Source organism: Bactrocera dorsalis, chromosome 3 (assembly GCF_023373825.1).
Source record: "Bactrocera dorsalis isolate Fly_Bdor chromosome 3, ASM2337382v1, whole genome shotgun sequence".
NCBI lineage: Eukaryota > Metazoa > Arthropoda > Insecta > Diptera > Tephritidae > Bactrocera > Bactrocera dorsalis.
This window is the reverse complement of record NC_064305.1, coordinates 45,529,127-45,551,478: the sequence shown is the minus strand read 5'-3', so window position 1 is coordinate 45,551,478 and position 22,352 is coordinate 45,529,127. Positions and strand designations below refer to the sequence as shown.

The window sequence follows — 22,352 nt, the reverse complement described above, 5'->3', positions numbered from 1 at the left end:
TTGAAGATGAAATGGACGGTTATAAGTATAAGTCTCTGTTGGAACATAATTTGAAGCCTTTGGTGGATAATTGAGGGCTCGGTTTCGGTTGGATATTACAACAAGATAACGATCCGATACATGCGGCGCAAATTGTTAAGCACTGGTTGCTTTATTATACTCCAAGGCAATTAAATACACCACCTCAAAGTCCAAATAAGGATATTATTGAACATGTCTGGGAGATTTTGGAGCGTAGAATTAGAAAGAACCAAACTTCTAGCTCTGCTATACTCTAGGAGCGCATATTGGAACCTTGGAACAGCATTACATCTGCAGCGTTGACAAATTTAGCAGAATCAATGCCACGGCGGCTTCAAGCAGTTGTAGATACTAATGGGGACCCAACGAAATACTAAAACGTCTTAATAACTAGCATTTTGTACAGTTTTTCGCACTGAACTAAGATATTTTTGTACTGTATGTAGACTTTTGTCAACACAATATTTGAGTTTTTATTCCATAAATTTGTTGTTTTATGTTAAATAATGATTTTTTTTAGTTAATTGCTATTATAATAAATATTAGAATAAAACTGTATAAATACATTTTTCTAAAAACTTTTTGTACTCTCACATCAAAGAAATCAGGGGGTGTATGTAGACTTTTATCCGCCACTGTATGTGTCACAAATTTTAAGTTTCTGCCCTCAGAAATACCCAAGTTGTATTGAAAATTCGAAAAAACATCAAGTGCTTGATTTCGTTAAACGAAATAATAAATAAAAACAACAGACGTTTGTTTATTTTTTTATGACGAAGTTAGCCTTGATTTATTGGTTATGTTCAATGTGCCTTGGTGAGGTTAGGTTGAATGGCTGATCAAAGACCAAAGGTAGTTTGTGAGGCCATAGAAATAAAGAACTCCTATGTGCGAACTATAAATTAGCAAAACGTTTAATTTCCTTTCCCGCTAGCTCAGTGGGGTCTGAAGATATGCGCTCCCATCCTGAGATAAGGGCAGTTGAACAAAGTGTAAATACTGTTCAACATAGAATTAGGTGGGAAAATTCTCAACTTCACTCTGAAGAGCAAAATAGAGATACCCGAAGACTTGAGTTTAAAAATTAAAAGCGCATGCGTGATCAAAACCAAAGACAGTATGCAAGAAGATATTTAGAAATAAGAAGAGACAAACGCAAAGAGAAACGCATCGTCGACATCTTATCAGGAGGGATGCGAGGGAAGAAATATTGAATCAGAGACGTCATCGACAAAGTCAAATTCGGCTTCATAGAGAGAACCTACAAAATAGGCAAACTGAAAACGAAAGGCGTTCTCAAAGTATTAGATTAATGAGAGAAAGTAATGTCATGGAAATGTTACCATTGGAAATTTGTCAGATTTCAAAGTCATTTATTTTTAATTATGGTTTTCACACCTAGTAGGCAAGTTAAATTTCGAAACTATTGCCCAAGGCCACCCGAATGCTGCAACAGCTCTCTTTTTAATGCAAAAATTTCCCATTGACATAATTCAGGATAATAATTCCGAAGAATTGTCATTTGCAACAATTTATGTAGTTCAAAAACGCACCTGCTCTGAAACGTATAGTATGGTAGTACGTTCTGAAATAGAGCGTGTACTATTCCAAAATTATTCTACGGTTATGAAAAGTTGGAATTAATGCAAATTGGGAATAGTACATCCAATTTGACTTCGAAAGTTTTCAGATCGCAACCGAGTTACGGCCAAAAATATATTAAACGAAAGCTTTGTTCAAAACCTTATTCAACACAATGACGGTTACAAGATGTTAGATCCTCTCCTGCGCACTGGGAAGCCGAGAAAAAAAAGCAATAGCTTTGATTCGCCAATTTGGACTATCAACTTTCTTCTTTACTTTATCGGCTGCTGAATCTCAGTGGATTGAGCATTTAGTTATTTTCTCCAAAACTTTTGACTCTAAAGATATTTCGGAAGAGGAAGCCAGCAATTTAACAAGCCAAAATAGGTCTCGCCTAATTCGGTCAGATGCAGTTACTTAGTTAAAAAATTAAAAATACTGGAGAGTGGAGTTTCAACAAAGAGGTTCCCAGGATCAGGTTCGGTTAGTCACTTAGAAAACTATTAGAGTTTTCAAAAGCACAATCACAATCGGTCTAGGGAAATAAGAGGACAACAGTTTTGTCATTTTGGTATACCATATCCACCAATGTCTTCAACACAAATATTGTTACCTCTTACAGAAACAATCGAAACATTGGAAAGACATAAGGAACACTGTTCCAAAATTCAAAACGTTTTAAATTCAAATCTTACCACAGAAGACATTTCGAATTTAAATAATTTAGAACACCTCCTGTCTGGTAGCATAATAAATATGTCTTTCGCTGACTATTTGTTAGTTTACAATCCTCTGATTTTGGAACTCATCTTCATTGTTATTATAGCAGAGTTAACAACAACGCCCAGTCGTCTCTTCTTTTCGCTACGAGGCGCCAATTGAAGAGTCCAAGCGCAGCCAGGTCCTTCTCTACCTGGTCTTTTCAACGAAGTGGAGGTCTTCCTCTGATTACCCCGGAAGGTACTGCGTCGAGTACGTTGAGAACTGGAGTGTTTTCGTTCATTCGGACAACATGATCTAGCCAGCATACTCGCTGTCTTTTAATTCGCTGAACTATTTTGATGTCGTCATATATCTCATACAGCTCACCGTTCGAATGCGATATTCACCGTGGGCAACGTGCAAAGGACCATAAATCTTTCGTATAACCTTTCTCTTGAAAACTCGTAACGTCGACACATCAGATGTTGTCATCGTCCATGCCTCTGCACCATATAGCAGGACGGAAATAATGAGTGACTTATAGAATTTGGTTTTAGTGCGTCGAGAGAGGACTTTGGAACTACATAGTAATGGATGCATATGCTTGCTGCTCTTACGAGGTTTGACAATTAAGTAATGAGACTGATTTTATTGCCGCGCTTGTGGTAAACCTGTGACCCTTTCTCTTTTTCCGGAATCCCTCCCCTCTCCATTGATATATGTACTATCGCTCTAGCTTGTTTAGTTCGCCTGCTGCGTCAAGTTGAGTAGACGTGTGTTTGTAGTGTTCGTCACGAAAATGGAAAAACGAAATCAAGAGCAACGCGTCACGATAAAACTTTGCGCCAGATTGGGCGAAACAGCTTCGGAAACGTACGCTGCTTGATCGAGTTATTACAGGCGATGAGAGCTGGTGTTTCCAATACGACCCGGAAACCAAACACCAAAGCTCACAATTGTTGTCACCGCGCGCCCCCCGCCCGGAAAAAGCTCGCATGAGAAGTCGAAGGTGAAAACGATGATATTGCCTTTTTTGATAGCCGTGGAATCGTCCACAAAGAATTCGTTCCACCGGAGAAAACTGCGAATCAAGTCTACTATTGCCAAGTACTCGAAAGATTGCGAAAACGAGTCAACAGGGACATCGCTCGTAACTGGATCCTTCATCATGACCAGGGTTGGGCATAGTGCACTAAAAAATAAATGCAATAAGGTTTCACTAGCACTACTTCTTCAGTGGTAGTTAAACAGCAAAATTCACTATCACTGAAAATTTAGTGATAGTGAAAAAAAAATGCACTACCACTAAACCTTTAGTGATAGTGAAAAACAAATTGCACTACCACTAAACCTTTAGTGATAGTGAAAAAAAATTGCACTACCACTAAATATTTAGTGATAGTGAAAATCTTTAGTGATAGTGAAAACCCTTAGTGATAGTGAAAACCCTTAGTGATAATAAACATTTTTCAGTAACATAACACTGTTTCTTGAAGAATAAAAATAAGATTATGTATGTACATATATGTATTTATAAGCTGAAGCAGTATGAGGCAATGTATTCAAAATAAACCATATATTTGAGTAGAGACTTCTAATTATGCCGCACCAAAATTAGGAAAACATAATTCATTTTTTATGTGCTTTTTTTAATACCAACATTTCAAAATTACGGTCGGTGAGATTTTGCCTTGTGGATCGATTGACAATTCCAGCAAAGGAAAAAAGTCTTTCCACTGGCGCAGAGGAAGGAAGAGGTGTGTTGTATTTAAAATTTTTTTTTTATAATAAGAAAGCGGTGCAAAGCATCAATGCTTCTATCAGCGTCATTCAAGTACAAAGTTACTTCGGTTGCTACAGCTCCGCCTTGTATACATTGATTTTCATCTGAAAAAGGAAGTTATTTACAAAAATTTCGCAGGTTGGTTTCTTTAAATCGAATACCTGTGGACTCGTCATCGAATTCGAGAAATGATGTACTAGCACTTATGGATGGCTGTAAAGTAAAGGTTTAGTGATAGTGCATTTTTTTTCACTATCACTAAATATTTAGTGGTATTGCAATTTGTTTTTCACTATCACTAAATATTTAGTGGTAGTGCAATTTGTTTTTCACTATCACTAAAGGTTTAGTGGTAGTGCAATTTGTTTTTCACTATCACTAAAGGTTTAGTGGTAGTGCAATTTGTTTTTCACTATCACTAAATATTTAGTGGTAGTGCAAATTAGTGGTAGTGCGAAAATGCCCAACCCTGATCATGACAACGCTCCGTGCCACACCCAGCCGTTTTATTCGCCTGACATGTCACCCTTGTTTCCTAAAACAAAATCGGTGGTCAAAGGAACCGATTTTGAGTCGAATACGGACATCCAGGAAGCCGTGACGAAGGTACTCCCGCACATCGTAGTCGAAGTGTTCCAGAAATGTTATGAAGCATGGAAAACGCGCTAGAATTGCTGTATAGCTCTTTTAAACACATGGTTTTGTTAAAAAAAAACGTACCGCGCCTGGGCTTGCTTAGCCCAGATAAGGCCAAAGTTGAATATTTCCGCGAAATAGTAATGCCATTGCTTTTCGGAAAGTGTAAAAGAGCAGCTGGTACGACGAGGAGTGCCGCGTCGCAGCGGAGAGAAAACAGGCTGCCTACCTCACAACGTTACGATCGACCACAACACGTGAGGGATGGGATAGATACCGAGAGTTGAAGAGGGAAGCGAGACGCATTTTTAGACAGAAAAAGAAAGAGGCCGAAATGCGTGAGTACGAAGAGCTTGATAAGCTGGCCGACAGGGATAATGCTCGAAAATTCTACGGAAAGATGCGGCGGCTTACAGAAGGTTTCAAGACCGAGGCATACTCTTGTTGAACCCCCCAAGGTGATCTAGCCACCGATGCCCAGAGCATACTCAAATTATGGAGGGCACACTTCTCCAGCCTGCTGAATGGCAGGAGAAGGCAACCCGATAACCCAATCGATGACGATGGAGCAGACGTTCCATTGCGTGACCATGAAGAAGTTCGAATAGCAATTGCCCGCCTGAAAAACAACAAAGCGGCAGGGGCAGGATTGCCGGCCGAGCTATTCAAACACGGCGGCGAAGAACTGATAAGGAGCATGCATCAGCTTCTTTGCAAAATTTGGTCGGACGAAAGTATGCCCAACGATTGGAATTTAAGTGTGCTATGCCCAATTCATAAAAAAGGAGACCCCACAATCTGCGCCAACTACTGTGGGATTAGCCTCCTCAACATCGCATATAAGGTTCTGTCGAGCGTATTGTGTGAAAGATTAAAGTCCACCGTCAACAAACTGATTGGATCTTATCAGTGTGGCTTCAGACCTGGTAAATCAACAACCGACCAGATATTCACTATGCGCCAAATCTTGGAAAAGACCCGTGAAAGAGAATCGACACACACCACCTCTTCGTCGATTTCAAAGCTGCTTTCGACAGCACGAAAAGGAGCTGCCTTTATGCCGCGATGTCTGAATTTGGTATCCCCGCACAACTAATACGGCTGTGTAAACTGACGTTGAGCAGCACCAAAAGCTCCGTCAGGATCGGGAAGGATCTCTCCGAGCCGTTCGATACCAAACGAGGTTTCAGAAAAGGCGACTTCCTATCGTGCGACTTCTTCAATCTGCTGCTGGAGAAAATTATTCGAGCTGCAGAACTTAATCGAGCAGGTTCAATCTTTTATAAGAGTGTACAGCTGCTGGCGTATGCTGATGATATTGATATAATCGGCCACAACACCGCCGTTAGTTCTGCTTTCTCCAGACTGATCAAGGAAGCAACGCAAATGGGTCTGGCAGTGAACGAGGGCAAGACGAAATATCTCCTGTCATCAAACAAACAGTCGTCGCACTCGCGACTTGGCTCTCACGTCACTGTTGACAGTCATAGCTTTGAAGTCGTAGATAATTTCGTCTATCTTAGAACCAGTGTAAACACCCCCAACAATGTCAGCCTGGAAATCCAACGCAGGATAACTCTTGCCAACAGATGTTACTTCGGACTGAGTAGGCAATTGAAAAGTAAAGTCCTCTCTCGAAGAACAAAAGCCAAACTCTGTAAGTCGCTCATAATTCTCGTCGTGCTATATGGTGCAGAGGCTTGAACGATGACAACAACCGATGAGTCGACGTTGCGAGTTTTCGAGAGAAAAGTTCTGCGAAAGATTTATGGTCCTTGAGCGTTCCTCATTGAAAACGATAATGGGCAAACCTGCATAACACATAGTAGAAGGTGCACACAATGAACTACACTGTATTGTGGAAAATGAGTTCAGAGTGTTGGCTCTTCCAGAAATAAATCCAAATATAAATTGTAATATTGTAATTGTTGATTGTAATATTAGACTTATTAAAGTACTTCCTTTAATTCCAGCTGAGAAAATATTTTATTTAGTTCAAATTCTGAGTACTAAACAAAGAACCTATTTGACACATTTGACGCACAGCTAAAAATAAGTCGGACATTTTATGACCACCGTTACAATTCTACACATGGATTCAATACAAATTCCTGAAAGTTTTCCTCTGTGCACCTACAGGTAAAGCAGCTTCAACTTCACTCATGATTCTCTTTGCCTGTCAATCAGTTTAATAGAGACTTAAGGCCTCTTAACAATTCCTCTTTATATTCTAGACTTCTCGATTTAAAATTAATCATAACTGATGAAATATCGATGGTAGGTAGTAGTATGTTTAGCTCTGTTGTTGCAAGATTACAACAAATTTGCAAAACCGAGAGCCCTTTCAGTGGTATACCAATCACAGGGTTTGGTTATTTGAAGCAACTCTCATCTGTTGGAAATAGGTGTATATTCTTTTTTAATCCGATGATGCATATAGCACCTCCTTTGTGGGAGTTATTCAAATACCTGTACTTTGAATTATCTGAAGTAATGAGGCTGAATGATGGAGTCATGTGTAGAAGTTCACGCAAGTGAAGAAAGTTCTCTGATCGCCATTCACTTCGGAGTGGTCAGAAACGATTCTTTTACATATGGCTCAAGCAACGCACGTTCCGGTCTTTGACCAAGTATCCTAAAAACATCCGTTGAAAGGCGAGCAAAAGTGAGAAGGCAAATCATCCTTTCCACAGGGTTTGGGACCCACCACCTAAAACACGCACCCAATGAACAGTCAAAAACAGCCTCGGATGAGAGACACTTCTTTTAATGACGACCATGCCAAACGAAATAGGGATTACGATTTGAGGGAATGTCCGGTCCCTTAATTGGGAAGGTGCCGCTGCCCAGGTGGTTGATGTCCTCGTGAAAACAAAGGCTGACATCACCGCCGTCCAAGAAATGCGATGGATGGGGCAAGGACTGAGGCGTGTACATGCTTGCGGCATTTACTACAGTGGCCATATAAAGGAGCGCAAGTTCGGTGGGAGAGAGACTCGGTCAATTAACGTCTAGCCAAAATCCGCATCAATGCGAGGTTCTTCAAAATATCTCTGATTTGCGCCCACGAACCGACCGAAGAGAAGGACGATGTGATCAATGATGCTTTCTATAAGCGCTTGAAGCACATCTATGAGAGCTGTCAAAATCGTGCTTGGCGACTTTATCGCCAAAATGAGCAAAGGAACAACAGTCGAAAAATTCAACCTCCACGGTGAAACATCCCCAAATGTGGTGATGCTTATCCACTTCGCCGGGGCCCGGTGGTATCACGTTGTGATAGACGGAAGACACGTCTCCAATGTTCCTTGCAACGTTACGACCACAACACGTGCGGGATGGGATAGACACCGAGAGTTAAAGGGGGAAGCGAGACGTATTTGTATACAGAAAAAGAGACAGGGTGCAATGCGTGAGTACGAGAAACTTGACGAGCTGCCCAACAGGATTAATGCTTTCATGACCGGAGCATACTCTTGTAGAACCCCCAGAGTGACTGATGCCCAGAGACAGCCTGCTGAATGGCAATGAAAGTATAAAACCAGGAGAAGGCGAACCCGATTTGCCAATCGATGACTATGGAGCAGACGTTCTATTGCCCGACCATGAAGAAGTTCGAATAGAAATTACCCGTCTGAAGAACAAAGCGGGGGGGCCGATGGATTGCTGACCGAGCTAGTTAAACACGACGGCGAAGAACTGATAAGGAGCATGCGTCAGCTTCTTTGTAAAATATGGTCGGACGAAAGCATGCCCAACGATTGGAATTTAAGTGTGTTCTGCCCAATCCACAAAAATGGAGACCCCACAGCACGCGCCAACTACCGTGGGATAAGCCTCCTCAACATCGCGTATAAGGTTATATCGAGCGTATTTTGTGAAGGATTAAAGCCTACCGTAAACAAACTGATTGGACCTTATCACTGTAACTTTAGACCTGGCAAATCAACAACCGACCAGATATTCACCATGCGCCAAATCTTGGAAAAGACTCGTGAAAGAGAATCGACGCACACCACCCCTTCGTCGATTTTAAAGCTGCTTTCGACAGCACGAAACGAAGTTGCCTTTATGCCGCGATGTCTGAATCTAGTATCCCCGCAAAACTAATACGGCTGTGTAAACTGACGTTGAGCAACACCAACAGCTCTGTCAAGATAGAGAAGGACTTCTCCGAGCCATTCGGAACCAAACGAGGTTTCAGACAAGGCGACTCCCTATCGTGCGACTTCTTCGAAGTTACAGCTGTTTAAAAGTTAGTGAAAATAATGAAGGAATTCTCCATATTTTGAATTTTTTGTATATAATGCCATGCAAGCCACCGATGAAATGTTTGAGGTTTATATCCCAGACTGACGACAGCGCTAATATGCATTAGCGGGTTTAATTTACATTTACTTGTGCATTTGATTTTTGTTAATGCAAGTTTGTAATGCACAAGAATTTTGTGCATTTAGCTGAATTTACCAAATTTGAGTAAGCAACACTCCTAAAAAATGGCCAATTTTTGCTATTTTTTGACAGACGCTTGAAGTCTGCCTCCTCCTTTGCGTTTACAGCATCAGAAGTAAGCAGTTTTATATTGCTAATTAAATTATTTGCAAGTATATTAACAAAAACAAATTTTAATATTTTTAGATGGCAGAAAATAAACAACGCACAGTTTGCTATCCAATTTTCCAATATTCTTAACTTTTTCGCACACTTCTTCTGCATTATAATCCGTTATTGCTTTTAATTTCACTCTATTATCTTTTAACTTAGTTAATAATAAACGAATTTTTTCGTTAAATTTATATTGATTTTCCAAAAGGACCCAAATTTCTATTAGTAATTTATCTTATTAATTTTAATTTAATTTTTTTTTAATAAATAAACAAATTTCACTATCAGCTGTCTAAATGCACAAGTCTGTCACCATGCGCATTAGCGTTGCTTAAGGCGCATTAATTTTGCTCGTCTGTCAGGGCTATTAAGGTTTGTTCCGCATAAATTGACTGACGACCAAAAATTGCTCAAAATCCAACACTCGAAGAACGCTTATTTGACCAAAAATCACATTTTAACCATTAACTACTCCGCGTATCCACCTGATATGGCACCGTGCGTCTTCTTTCTTTTCGGAAAAATGCATTTAGAAATGGAAGGAAACCGTTATGCAGACGTAGAGGCCATTCAAAGGTTTAAACCGGCATGCTGGCGGTCATACCGGCCAACGAGCTAAAACACTCGTCCGACATACTTTTGGACCATGCAGCTGTATTGAAGCAGAAGGAGACTATTTTGAATAAAATAAATTGATTTTGCCGATTTTGTTCTGTTTTTGTTAAGTCCTGTTTACTTTGGAACGCCTTGTATATTGTAAGTCCGTACTTTAATTCCACTTCCCACAATCCAAATAACGGTAGATTAAGCACTGCCTACGTTCAAAAAATTCTGTTTAGTCTGAATATTGACTTCAATTGTAAACGTTATACCTAAGTATCTGATAGAGAATTTATGAGTCGCCTCGAAATGGATCACACTTTATGAAAACTTGCAACAACTGTAAATTATGTTGTTGCAAGCATAAGTGACCTGCGGAATGAGCTCCAATGTTATAGGAACTAAACGTAACAATTCACTAATACATTTATAACTATATCAAAATACTTCGTTATTTTTATAAATTAAAGCTTACCGATTTACGACCATATCGATCACTTAATTGAGTCCAAAATGAAGGGCTAACAATCATTCCCAAAAATACAATGGTTGTCATAAAAGCTTTTTGGTATGTAGATATGTTCCATTCGCATTGGGTTGTTGGTCCAATGATACTGAGTATTGTCATTTCCATAGAGTCGGCCATCCAACATAGACCAACAAAAAGTGATAGTTTAACGTGAAACCATCCAAATCCTAAGAGATTCACTGCTTGCTGAACGGTGTATGTATCTAGTAAAATATAAATTTATAATCTGGCAATATCATATATGTACAAGTTAACGGTCGCCTTCATACAGCAGATTTATCATAACTTTAAATAAAAATATATCTTAACTTGTGTACCTATGAAGCTGTATAAATAAAATCTGTATCAACTATTTTTCCGTCAATAAATAGATCGAATACCCTTACGGTAAGGCTGATAATCTTTTGATACTATCTTTTGATACTATCCAAGAAACAAGTTTTTTCGATGTTGTCTTGTGAGTGGAACTGCTTTTGAGTCAGACCATGTGCCATCGAACGGGCCAAATTATTATCGGACTGTGCTATATCTGGGAAACAAGGCCAGCGGGGAGGTACTGCCAGTTTAAGCGTTTCCAGGAATGTTTTAACGGGATTGGCAACGTGAGGCCGAGTGCTGTCATGCAGCAGAGTAATTTTTTCGTACCTCTCCTGGTATTTAGGTCATACTGAATTCAAGTTTCTTGTTTCTGAATCTATCCCAACGCATGTAGTCTGAAGCTAGCTACTCTTGCATTTGACACGGATCCGCATCGAGCAACGTCTCCAATTCACGGCATTCGTTTTTGGATTTCCTGGTGTGTTTCAGTGGCCAATTTCTTTGGTTAAAAGAAGAAAATCATCACTTCCCGCAAAAAATCGGACATACATTTTTATAAAAGTATATGACACAAAAGCAAAGTCACTAATGTGAGAACGCATTGTCTAGGTTAAGTTTATTACGTTTTAAATTTATCAAAACCAGTCATTGCTATTTGCTGAAGCCATCTGTTTAAATTTGAACATGTTCGTTGCTTCCAAAGGGCGGAAGTTAAATAATATATTTAGTTCTTTTTTATATATTCTACATATAAGAATATTAAATAAGATAACACGTACTGTCCACTAATTTTAAATAATAATTTCTTTCCCATGCAGACTTCATAGAATTTAAGTGCATTTATATTTGCTGTAATAATGACCATATCTACTTAACTTTATCTTATATACCGTCTCACTCGGATATATCTGTTTATATGCAGCATGCTTCATTAATAATTAATGTTTTCTCAATGGCTAATAATTCTGATTCCATGATTGTTTTGGGGGATTTCAATTTACCGTGCGTATCATGGAAATATATTGATGATTACACCATTCCTATTAGTACTCGCTTATGTTTTAACGAGTTCTTAGATGAAATGTCGGAGTTGGGTCTTAACCAAATTAATTTAATTTCAAACAAGTTTGGTAAGTTCTTAGACCTAGTTTATGTTGATAACGCTTCAATGTTCTCTGTTGTCCGACGAGATCCTTTGGTTCGACAGAGGACCCGTATCATCCTGCTTTGAAAATTGACATCGAGATCATAGCTAACTTTGGTCATAATAATACACAAGACCTTTGTTTTCGGTTCAACTTTGCGAAAGCTAATTTTAAGAAGATTAATTACGAACTTTCTAATGTAACCAGATTACAGCGTCAATATGGAATTTATTGTTTCCAACTTTAATGAAACTATTTTAAACTTATTTGAAACATACTCGTATGTTCCGAAGTGTGTTGTTACTCAAAAAATCAATCTAATTGATGGTTTTCGAAAGAATTATGTAAAATTAAAAAATAGAAAATCTCGTGCTTTTAAACTTTTTAAAAAACTGGCTTAGTTGCTGACTGTTCAAAATATTCTAAATTGCGTCGACAATTTGCTGAACTTAACAAAATATGTTACAATAATTATATAAATAAAGTAAAAAATAATATTATACGTAATACAAAATTGTTCTATGGTTTCGTCAACTCCAAACGCAGGATTTCTAATTTTCCGTCCGCTATGAAATATAAATCTAGTATGTCTAGTGACAATCACACCATTTCTAATATGTTCGCTGAATTCTTCAAGTCCAATTACTCTCCAAAATCTCCAAAAAATGTTCCGCATCTGCATAAGTTATGTCCGATTTCTGTCATTAATGCGCCTACCATTTCCGAAGCAGACGTCTTATATCAGTTAAATATGTTAGAACAATCATACAATTATGGACCAGATATGATTCCCTCATGCTTTCTTAAGAAATGTGCCAAATATATAATATATACCAACCCTTAACAAAATTATTTAATTCATCTCTTATGAAAGGCTTATTTCCTTCCATATGGAAAAAGTCATTTATAATTCCTTTACATAAGAGTTGATTTAGGTCATCTATTGAAAACTATAGGGGAATAGCAAAGTTGTCTGCAATATCTAAACTTTTTGAAGCAATTATAACAGACGACATAACCTTCCGGATCACTCCATTAATTTCTTGTTCTCAGCACGGTTTTCGTAAAGGGAAATATACAATAACTAATTTGCGTGAATTTGTATCACATGTATCAACGGGCTTTAGGGAGAATAAGAATACTGGTGTTATATACACAGATTTTAGTAAAGCTTTAGAAAAAGTAAACCATTCAATTGTTTTGAATAAATTTGATCTTCTTGGTTTTCAACCAATATTTCTAAAATGTGTTGCTTCTGACATAATCAATGTTCCTTGAGGCGTTCTTCAAGGTAGCCATCTTGGTCCAATTCTGTTCTTGTTATTTATTAATGACGTATCATCTGTTGTTAAGTTTTCAAAAGTTTTATTATATGCTGACGATGTAAAACTTTTTAAAACGTGTACTTCAAATAGCGAAAGATGTCAGTTGCAAACAGACTTAAACAACCTAGTTTCTTGGTGTGATAGAAATGACATGCCATTGAACCTTAAAAAATGTAAAACGATGTGCTTTTCACGTAGATCTGTAGACCCTACTTCATACACAATACAAAACTTTAGGTTGGAGCAAGTATGCAGTTTTGTTGATCTGGGAGTAACTATGGACCCCAAACTCAATTTTAATCTTCATGTATCTTCCACGGTTTTTAAAGCTAAAGGCGCTTAGTTTTGTTAAACGTTGGTCTAAAGAATTTAGAGATCCGCTTACCACAAAAATTATTTTTACATCTCTGGTGAGGCCTATATTAGAGTATGCATCTGTAGTTTGGAACCCTAGTTACCAAGTCCATTCGGATAAGTTAGAGTCCGTTCAAAAACAATTCTTACTTTTTGCCTTAAATCATTTGCATTGGGATTCCAGTTTAAATCTTCCCCCTTACACTAACCGTCTTAAACTTATAAATCTCCCGACACTCGCTAGTCGTAAGGAGATGTTTAGTATAATATTTCTTGTAAAACTTATGAATGGGTCAGTCTGTAGTCCATCTCTCTTATCTGATAATAATCTTAACGTTCCCGCTCGCTCTACTAGGCAGTTTAGTTCCTTACTTTTAAAATTTTCTAGAACAAATTTTGAGTTAAACGAACCATTCCGCCGTATATTTCATGATTTCAATTCTCATACCAGTACATTTGACCTAACAGGCTCACTCTTTACCATTAAAAAAATTATTTGATCTACTCTTAACAAGTAACATTTAAAAATTATAAACTTTAATTTAATTCTTAATTTTGGCTGCTGAAATTTTTGTTTCTGTAGCAGAGCAGCTTAAGATCGCAACGCTTAAAACTCTCTTGCCTTCTATGACTCGGCTGATTCCGCTCGTTCGCGGATTGCGGGAGGAGGGTAATCGTTGGGTATTATTATTAAGTACAAGACCATCGTTCAGATTAAAAAACATCTATGTTCAAGAAGAAAATTGAAAATCTGAGGAAATTTATAGATGATTTTAATATGAAAACTGTGCTAACAAATGAACAAATAGTACATTTGCAAATTATGTTCAATGAAATAAAAAAGATGTTCAACAATTTAAATAGTAATGCAGAAATGACAACTTATATGAGGAAATTGCTGAACAATATTTCCAAGAAGATAAAATTTTCAAAAAGAGGATAAAAAAAGAAGACCGCAATATTACGTCATAACTTGGAATTAGAAAAATTAAAAAACACAATATTTTACGGCGATGATGAAGAACCTAAATTAACTAATGTGGTCCAATAAATAAAGGAAGAAAAACTAATGACAGTTCCAATACTCCCCCTATCTTCTGCAACTAAAAAAAGACCAATTGAGTTAGTTCAAACATCAGACATAGCAAAAGAAGAATTTGTAGACTATGTATATGTACATAAGCAGACATACATATGCATGCATTTAGATGCAATGCGCATACAATAATAATAAAAAAGCATAGTATAAGAATTGTAAACTACATGGTTAAACACAAGTCATACATTTATTATACACTTTAGAAACCCAGATGAGATAACATTAAACACACAAACACATGTATTGAATTGTACACTTGAAAACAAAGCCATATCATGCAGTATAAACAATACGAGGTTTGTAAATTAAGTAATGAGACTGATTTTATCGCCGCGCTTGTGGTAAACCTGTGACCTTGAAATTCCCCGGCATCCCTCCCCTCTCAATTGATATATGCACCATCGCTCTAGCTTGTTTAATTCGCCTGCTGTGTCAAGTTGAGTAGACGTGTGTTTGTAGTGCTCCTCACGAAAGTGGGAAAACGAAATCAAAAGCAACGCGTCGCGATAAAATTTTGCGCCAGATTGGGCGAAAAAGCTTCGGAAACGTACGCTAAAATTGTAAGAGCGTATGGCGATAGTGCTCTTAGTCGTGCCAAAGCTCAAAATGATAGTCTCCGCGCGCTCCCCGCCCGAAAAAGCTGGCATGAGCAAGTCGAAGGTGAAAACAATGATTATTGCCTTTTTTGATAGCCGTGGAATCGTCCTCAAAGAATTCGTTCCACCGGGGAAAACTGTGAATCAAGGCTACTATTGCCAAGTACTCGAGAGATTGCGAAAACGAGTGAACAGGGTACGCCCATACATCGCTCGTGACAGGTTCCTTCATCACGACAACGCGCCGTGCCACACTGCCCTCAGCGTGTCCCAGTATTTGGCCTCTAAAGGGATCGCCTTGTTGCAAGCAGCCTTATTCGCCCGACATGTCACCCTATGACTTTTTTTGTTTCCGACAACAAAATCGGATTAGATATATCTTCCGACCACACATTTCTTTATTTTTGGCATTTTCGATAAATTATACAAAACACTAAATTAAACGCTTTGAAAAAGCATATATAAATGTTAAAATGCAAAATCAATAATTAATTTACATAAACATTTATTTTACTCAAATATGTTCGCACAATTTCATTTCACACTGATTTTGTCAGGCAATTATAGTTCTGGCGTCTCCCTTTTTCTGATATCAGCTGTTCGAAATTCCCTGATCTCCATCACTACCAACATAATAATAAATAATCAGATAAGGCGATTGAGATAAAAATGAGAGCCAATACGAGAGATTCGATTATATTATCAATGAGACAGCGGCGAGATAACATCTAGCATGATCGTGCCACTAAATATGCCCTGCAGGAAATTAATACTTTATAATTTTATGAACTACATTTTGTGTTGTACGTTACCAAAAGCAATAAAAAAAAGGGTTTTAGATTATATTCTTTTATTTTAATATTATAAGTAAATTATATATATATTTATTTAATTGTACAATATATAAAACAGATCAGGAAGAACGGAAGTATTCCCACACACTTGAAAACAAACCCATATTTGTTAGAACAAAAAATTAAAAATTTCGACAAAATCTAAAATAACAGAATTCTCCCTTTGATTTCAAGTTCAAATACACAGTCGCATTTCCTCTCATGCCGATCACTGATTTGTTACAGCAATGCCAGTACGCTATGGACTTCTTTTTAAATAAAGAGAGGGCATAATAATAATAACAATTTATTAACAACTAGCTAACCCCGCACCCGTTGTCCTGCGTGAAATTATATATTTTGAAATGAAAAGAAATTTAAATTTATCATTTCATTTCATTTCATTTTTTTTTTTTGTTTTTTTTTTTTCAATGTAACTCAGCTTTTGGTTTCTGTTCCGGTGTACAGATAAGATGGTTTTCCAACACGTGAGCACGCCACGGCCGTGTGAAAAACGTAGCATTTCCAAATTTATGCCTCACACTATGCGACTATCTTTAGGTCCTGTTGATTGACATCTCAAATGCAATTTTCACTGGAAACGGAATACTTTTGAACTTAAATGAGAAATCGTTAGACCTCAAAGGAATTCGTAGAATCAAGCATTCTCCCCCTTGTATTCGACAGGTTGACTTTGAATCTTCTAGTTTTATAAATAAAAATGAATTGTTGTTCGTTAGTCTGATTAAAACTCGAAAACGGCTGGGTCGATTGAGCTGATTTTGGTTTTAAAATGTTTGTCGTAGTCCAGGGTAGGTCTAAACGGTGAGCAAATAAGGAAAAATTGCGAGTAAGATAGAGTAAGACGACAATTCTATTTTCCCATATAGTTGACCAAACTGTATGTACGCTCATAACTTTCATTCGACTGAACCAAATTTGATAATTCTTTTTTTTAAATGTTCGTTGAGGTTCAAGGATGGTTTTTACGGAGAGAAACATTCAAATAATTGCCGGAAAACCACTAAAAACAGCCTTTTTCTTTTTCTCATACAAACGAATGAATGTTTGTTCGTTAGTAACGCTAAGAGAACGGCTAAACCAATATTGATGAAATTTTCAGAGGTTGTTCGTTGTGGATCAGGGAAGGTTTAGAAATAAAAATATCTTATACTTTTCATGAAAAGTCGGAAAATTGGACAATTCTAAAAAGTAATTTTTTTCCATAACATTTTTTTGTTTGTTTTGTTTTTCAATATTTCGATTTGTAAATTATTTGAATAGTTCAATTTCGGTCGCTTGCTTTTTTATTCCGGCTATTCAAAAGAAAAAGTATTGAAAATTATTCAGTGAAAACTTTACGTGTGTATCACATAAAGAGGTCAATTGTAGATTGAAATTTGTTACGAAGCCACCAAGTGGTCGCCCTAATATCGGTCGGTGTTCTTTTTGCCATCAAAGTATGGCAGCCCAAGGCAAGGCAAGCCAAGAAGTACTCCCAAGATGCGGTGACATACGTGCGGAATTATGGATCGCGGTAAATCAGCAAGCGATAATCACGATGTCACAGCACGACTTTTCAAACAACAGTTACGATGTTTGATTGACTTTATCTTGAAGCAACGTATATGTGGTGCTGTTGGATGTTAAATGTACTCTGTTGAGTGTCTGACAATAAATTCACGAAACACTACCCACGTGCTTTTCTTTTGGAAACACAAACTGGAAATGATGGATATCAACTCTATCGGAGTCGCTTACCAGATAACAGAACATTCAGCATTTAACTTAGAAGAGTGAATATCGAAGTTGACACCACATAGATCGTACTATATTCACCACTATTGTCTAAATTCATATTCAAAACTCATATCAATTTTTAAAATTGCAGTTTGGTGAAATCGATAAAATACGTTTGTAAGTACGTCACCAAAGGAAGCAACATGGAAATAAACGCTTAGTTGTTTGCTTACTTTTGGAATTCATGAACGTTTTCCGACTGTTGTGCGTCTCGCAGTTAATTTGGAGATTGACCAAAGAGTGTATTTCACCCCAGAGAATACAGTATAGCCAGTGGAATCAAAACAAAAAAAAATTAACATTGACGAGTTTTTTCTCAACTTTCATCAGTAATCCGTTTGTGAGAACATTGCTCTATTCGGAAATACCTTAATATTAAGGGTATTCAGACCGAAGCCTGTAATTTTGGTAATTCATTAGTTAATACTTCGTTAAAAGGCTTAACTGGGAACATACTTTTTGCTCTACCTTGGTAATATGGTAAATTTTATTCCGAAATAGCTGATTCAATTTTATTGAAGAGTAAAAATGCCTCAACAAAGTGCAAAATCAAAAATTGTCAGTATTTTAATTGAAAATTATGTGGAGCAGATCAAATTTAATACTGGTAAGTACTTTAAATTGATGTACAGAAGAACAGGAAAACAGCTGATGTGATATTACCGAGTAACGAAACAATTATCAAGCTTGCCAGATGGATAGTTCGTTACTCGGTAGAACGATAGTCTGTTAATTTTACAAAAACAAAATACATGTAAAAAACTACCGAACAACGACTGACGAATTAACAAGGCTGGTCTGAATACCTCTATTATACATGGAATGCATCGTTGAAGAAATAGTTACGCAGAAAGCAAGGCCAACCAGTAGATTGACATCCAGGTGTCTTATCAACTAATGCATTAGGACGAATTTACACAATCCACGCGAAAAACGTCGAATTACAATTGCTGGAACACGTTAATCGCTGGAATGAAAATGAAGTTGGCATACTTTTCGATATAAACATCGACATTGCCAAAGACATTTTACATCGGGCTCGCTAAAAATTGGAAATGGTACAATTTCGGTTGATACTTCCGGTGGTTCGGTATCAATTCCATCTTCCCTTTATCAGTTCACGAAAGAATCACAAATGTTCGGACATTGGCCAAATTATCGTAACTACGATTCCTTAAGTGCACGCGCAATGTTAGCTGCCAAAAATACCGATGTTGTTGACTTAAACTAGAAGATTCAAAGTCAAATTCCGGGAGACTTGCGCTCCTACAAATCGATCGATCGTCTTGACAATGAACACGACGCCGTGAATTATCATGTGGTATTTTTAAATTTTTTGGACAGGCTTGGTATACCACCGCATCATTTGCGTCTTAAAGTAGGATCCGTCGTTATTATGTTCCGCAATCTTCATGCGCAGAAAGTGTGTAATGGAACCCGACTGATTGTGACGCACCTATCGAATACAAGGGGGAGAATGCTTGATTCTACGAATTCCTTTGAAGTCTAACGATTTCTTATTTAAGTTCAAACGTATTCCGTTTAAAGTGAAAATTGCATTTGAGATGTCAATCAACAGGACCTAAAGATAGTCGCATAGTGTGAGGCATAAATTTGGAAATGCTATGTATTTCACACGGCCGTGGCGTCCTCACGAGTAGGAAAACCATCTTTTCTGTACACCGGAACAGAAACCAAAAAATGTTGTTTATAAAGCTGAATTACATTGAAAAAAAAACAAAAACAAAAATGAAATGATAAATTTAACTTTCATTCCAAAATACATAATTTCACACAGGACAACGGGTGCGGGGTCAGCTAGTTAGAAAATATAAAAAAGAAAACGAGGCAGTTGCCCGTAGTTGCCCACGAGAACTCGACGGACTTATTAATTGGCGATCCTGCCAGAAGACACGTAAACTCCTGTTGGACCAAAACCCCCCCCAAAAAAAAACAAAACGCAAACAAGTATCGCGAACTCGCGAGAAAAGAAATACAAAAATACTAGTGTGTTACTCAAAGCGTACGGTAGCAATTAGAAACGCGCTAAGCAATTAACGGCAAAGTAAAAAAGGTTGAAAAAATGCTAAGTCCAAAAAGAGACATATAAGCAAAAAAATCTCAGCGCCACTTAGAAAAATATTGAAAAAATTTCGAGTGTGTGTTTGTGCCACCAATTGCCAATCGAACGCACCACGGCGAACAACAAGCAAACGTACGCGTTACAAAAAAAAAAAAAAAAAAAATTAAAACAAAAAACTACAACAGCAAATATAAAGTGATTTCAAAGTTTGAATTGAAGAAAAAAACTAAAAGTGAGCATTTGTAAAAATTTCAAAGAAATAAAAGAAGGTGTGTGGATCCATAAGACATCCACTTAAAAAAAAGCTGATAACCCCCCATAAAAACAAAAGAATCAAAAAATTTTTGTAAATCAGAAATTTCGCCAAAAACATCTTATTTCATCTAAACCTTACACACGGCCGCCAACGACGACCATCGCACAATCAAACGCCAAAATTCTACTCAAAAAGCAACAGCAGCAGCAAAGGCAACAATAGGCACAACAGTAGCAACAGCAGCAGTAGAAGCAACAACATAAAATTTGTTGTAAGTAAGGCTTATATTTATTAATTAAATGGGAAATAAACCCACTAATATTAAGTATAAAAAATTGTTTACTGTGAGTATTATAAAAATAATAATCATGCCACTCACAACTGTGTTTAAAAATAAAAATATTGTATATCAAACTAGCTGACCCGGCGAACTTCGCCCCGCCCAATTTTTATTTTTTTTTGGAAGTCATAGACTCGTATAACTTTACCACAAATAATATAAACTTCAAACAACGCATTTTCATTTAATGTTTTTAATGTTTGTAGCGCCATCTACTGTAACATACCGCACTCAATACCGCTCTTAGCGCCACCAACTGGTGGATAGCTCTTTGCTAATAATAAACAAATAATTTGCAATAAATAAATAATGCGACTATAAGGAGAGTTATAAACTATCCTATCTTTCAAGTTGGACCAAACTGCACACAGTGTTAAAAATTTCATTAAAATCGGTTCAGTAGTTTAAGAGTCCATCGCAAACAAACAATGTGACACGTGATTTTTATATATTAAGATATATACAAATTTTATTAAATTAAATATTAATAATTTTAAGTGAAGGCTCGACCAGCCAAATAATAAAATATTTTTAAAACCGCGATTCACTACCGCAATGGGACCCTCCGGTTTATAATATAAACTCAGTTCTGCGATTCTGAACTCCAGACCCTACAGAATAAAAGAGTATCTTTTCCCAGAAAAGATCAAAACAAATATTTAAATACAGACAGGCAAAGCAGCACAAGAGCTACTAAAACCGACAATAGTTGAAAAAAACATTGACGTCGCCTTACTAAGCGAGCAATACTCCCAGCGTTCGGAAAGCACCTGGACTACAGACATATCTGGAAAGGCTGCAATATGGGCATGTAAGGGACAGCCATTTATGTCTCGTTCCGGAGGGCATAATTTTTTCACATGGGCAAATAAACGAGGCATATACTTTGTTAGCTGCTATGCTCCTCCCAGTGCCTCAATTAAGGATTTTGAAGACTTCCTCCTGGAACTTGCTCTAGAAACCAGAGGAAAATCCCCAATTATAATCAGGCGACTTCAATGCGTGGTCGACCGCTTGGGGTAGTAGGCGCACATTTCAAAAAGGAAACAAAGGCTCCATAATCGATCTCATGTTCGCCAATGACGCCCTTAGTAGGCACATTAAGTGGGCGGTGTCAGACATATTTACATATAGGGACCACATGGCTGTTATTGTCGAAATCTCATATGCCGGAGGGACGGAACGTCGCACCCGAAGCACATGCCAAAAACGAACTTGGAAACAAAAAGACTTTGATGCCGAACTTTTTGAGATGGCCTAGAGGTAAGAAAATATACAAGGCGAAGACGCCATGCACTTGGTATCCGCAGTGCGAAAAAAATTGTCCACAGCTTGCGACGCAACCGTGCGTAGGACAGCACACCAAAACCACCGAAGACCAGTGTATTGGTGGAATGAAGAAATAGCTGGGCTCAGAAAACTCTGCAACTCAGCTAGACGCGCCTACAACGTAATCAGAGTGAAGAAAATGAAAACAGTCTTAGGAATAAAGAAACTTCTGAAATCAGCCATTGGTCGCAGTAAAAACAAATGTTTTGAAAAACTCTGTGAGGAAGCAAACGAAGACCCCTGGGGAACAGCATACAAAATCTGGATGTCAAAATTCAAAAATAAGTCCCAACAACCCAAAAGCGCATCCTTTATGAGAAATGTCGTCGAAACTTTGTTTCCAAAACACGGCAGTATTTCTTATGCTAAGCCTCTAACCGAAGTCGAAGAGCCACCACTGCTAGTTAGTGAAGA

At 37.6% G+C, this 22,352-nt stretch overlaps 1 protein-coding gene across 18 annotated transcripts in view; it reads right to left on the bottom strand.

Moving 5' to 3' along the window:
* LOC115066185 (synaptic vesicle 2-related protein) overlaps positions 1–22,352 on the bottom strand; it is a 795,221-nt gene that overhangs the window by 531,184 nt on the left and 241,685 nt on the right. For 13 of the 18 annotated variants that reach the window (XR_007422134.1, XR_007422133.1, XM_049451314.1 and 10 more), the window contains one exon: positions 10,407–10,663. The exons of the other annotated variants lie outside the window; for them this stretch is intronic. Coding sequence is in view for 11 of the 13 variants with exons in the window: in XM_049451314.1 (XP_049307271.1) it covers positions 10,407–10,663 (257 nt within the window). In the remaining 2 variants the exon portion in view is untranslated. The remainder of the gene's footprint in view (positions 1–10,406; positions 10,664–22,352) is intronic. 18 annotated transcript variants of the gene reach the window in all.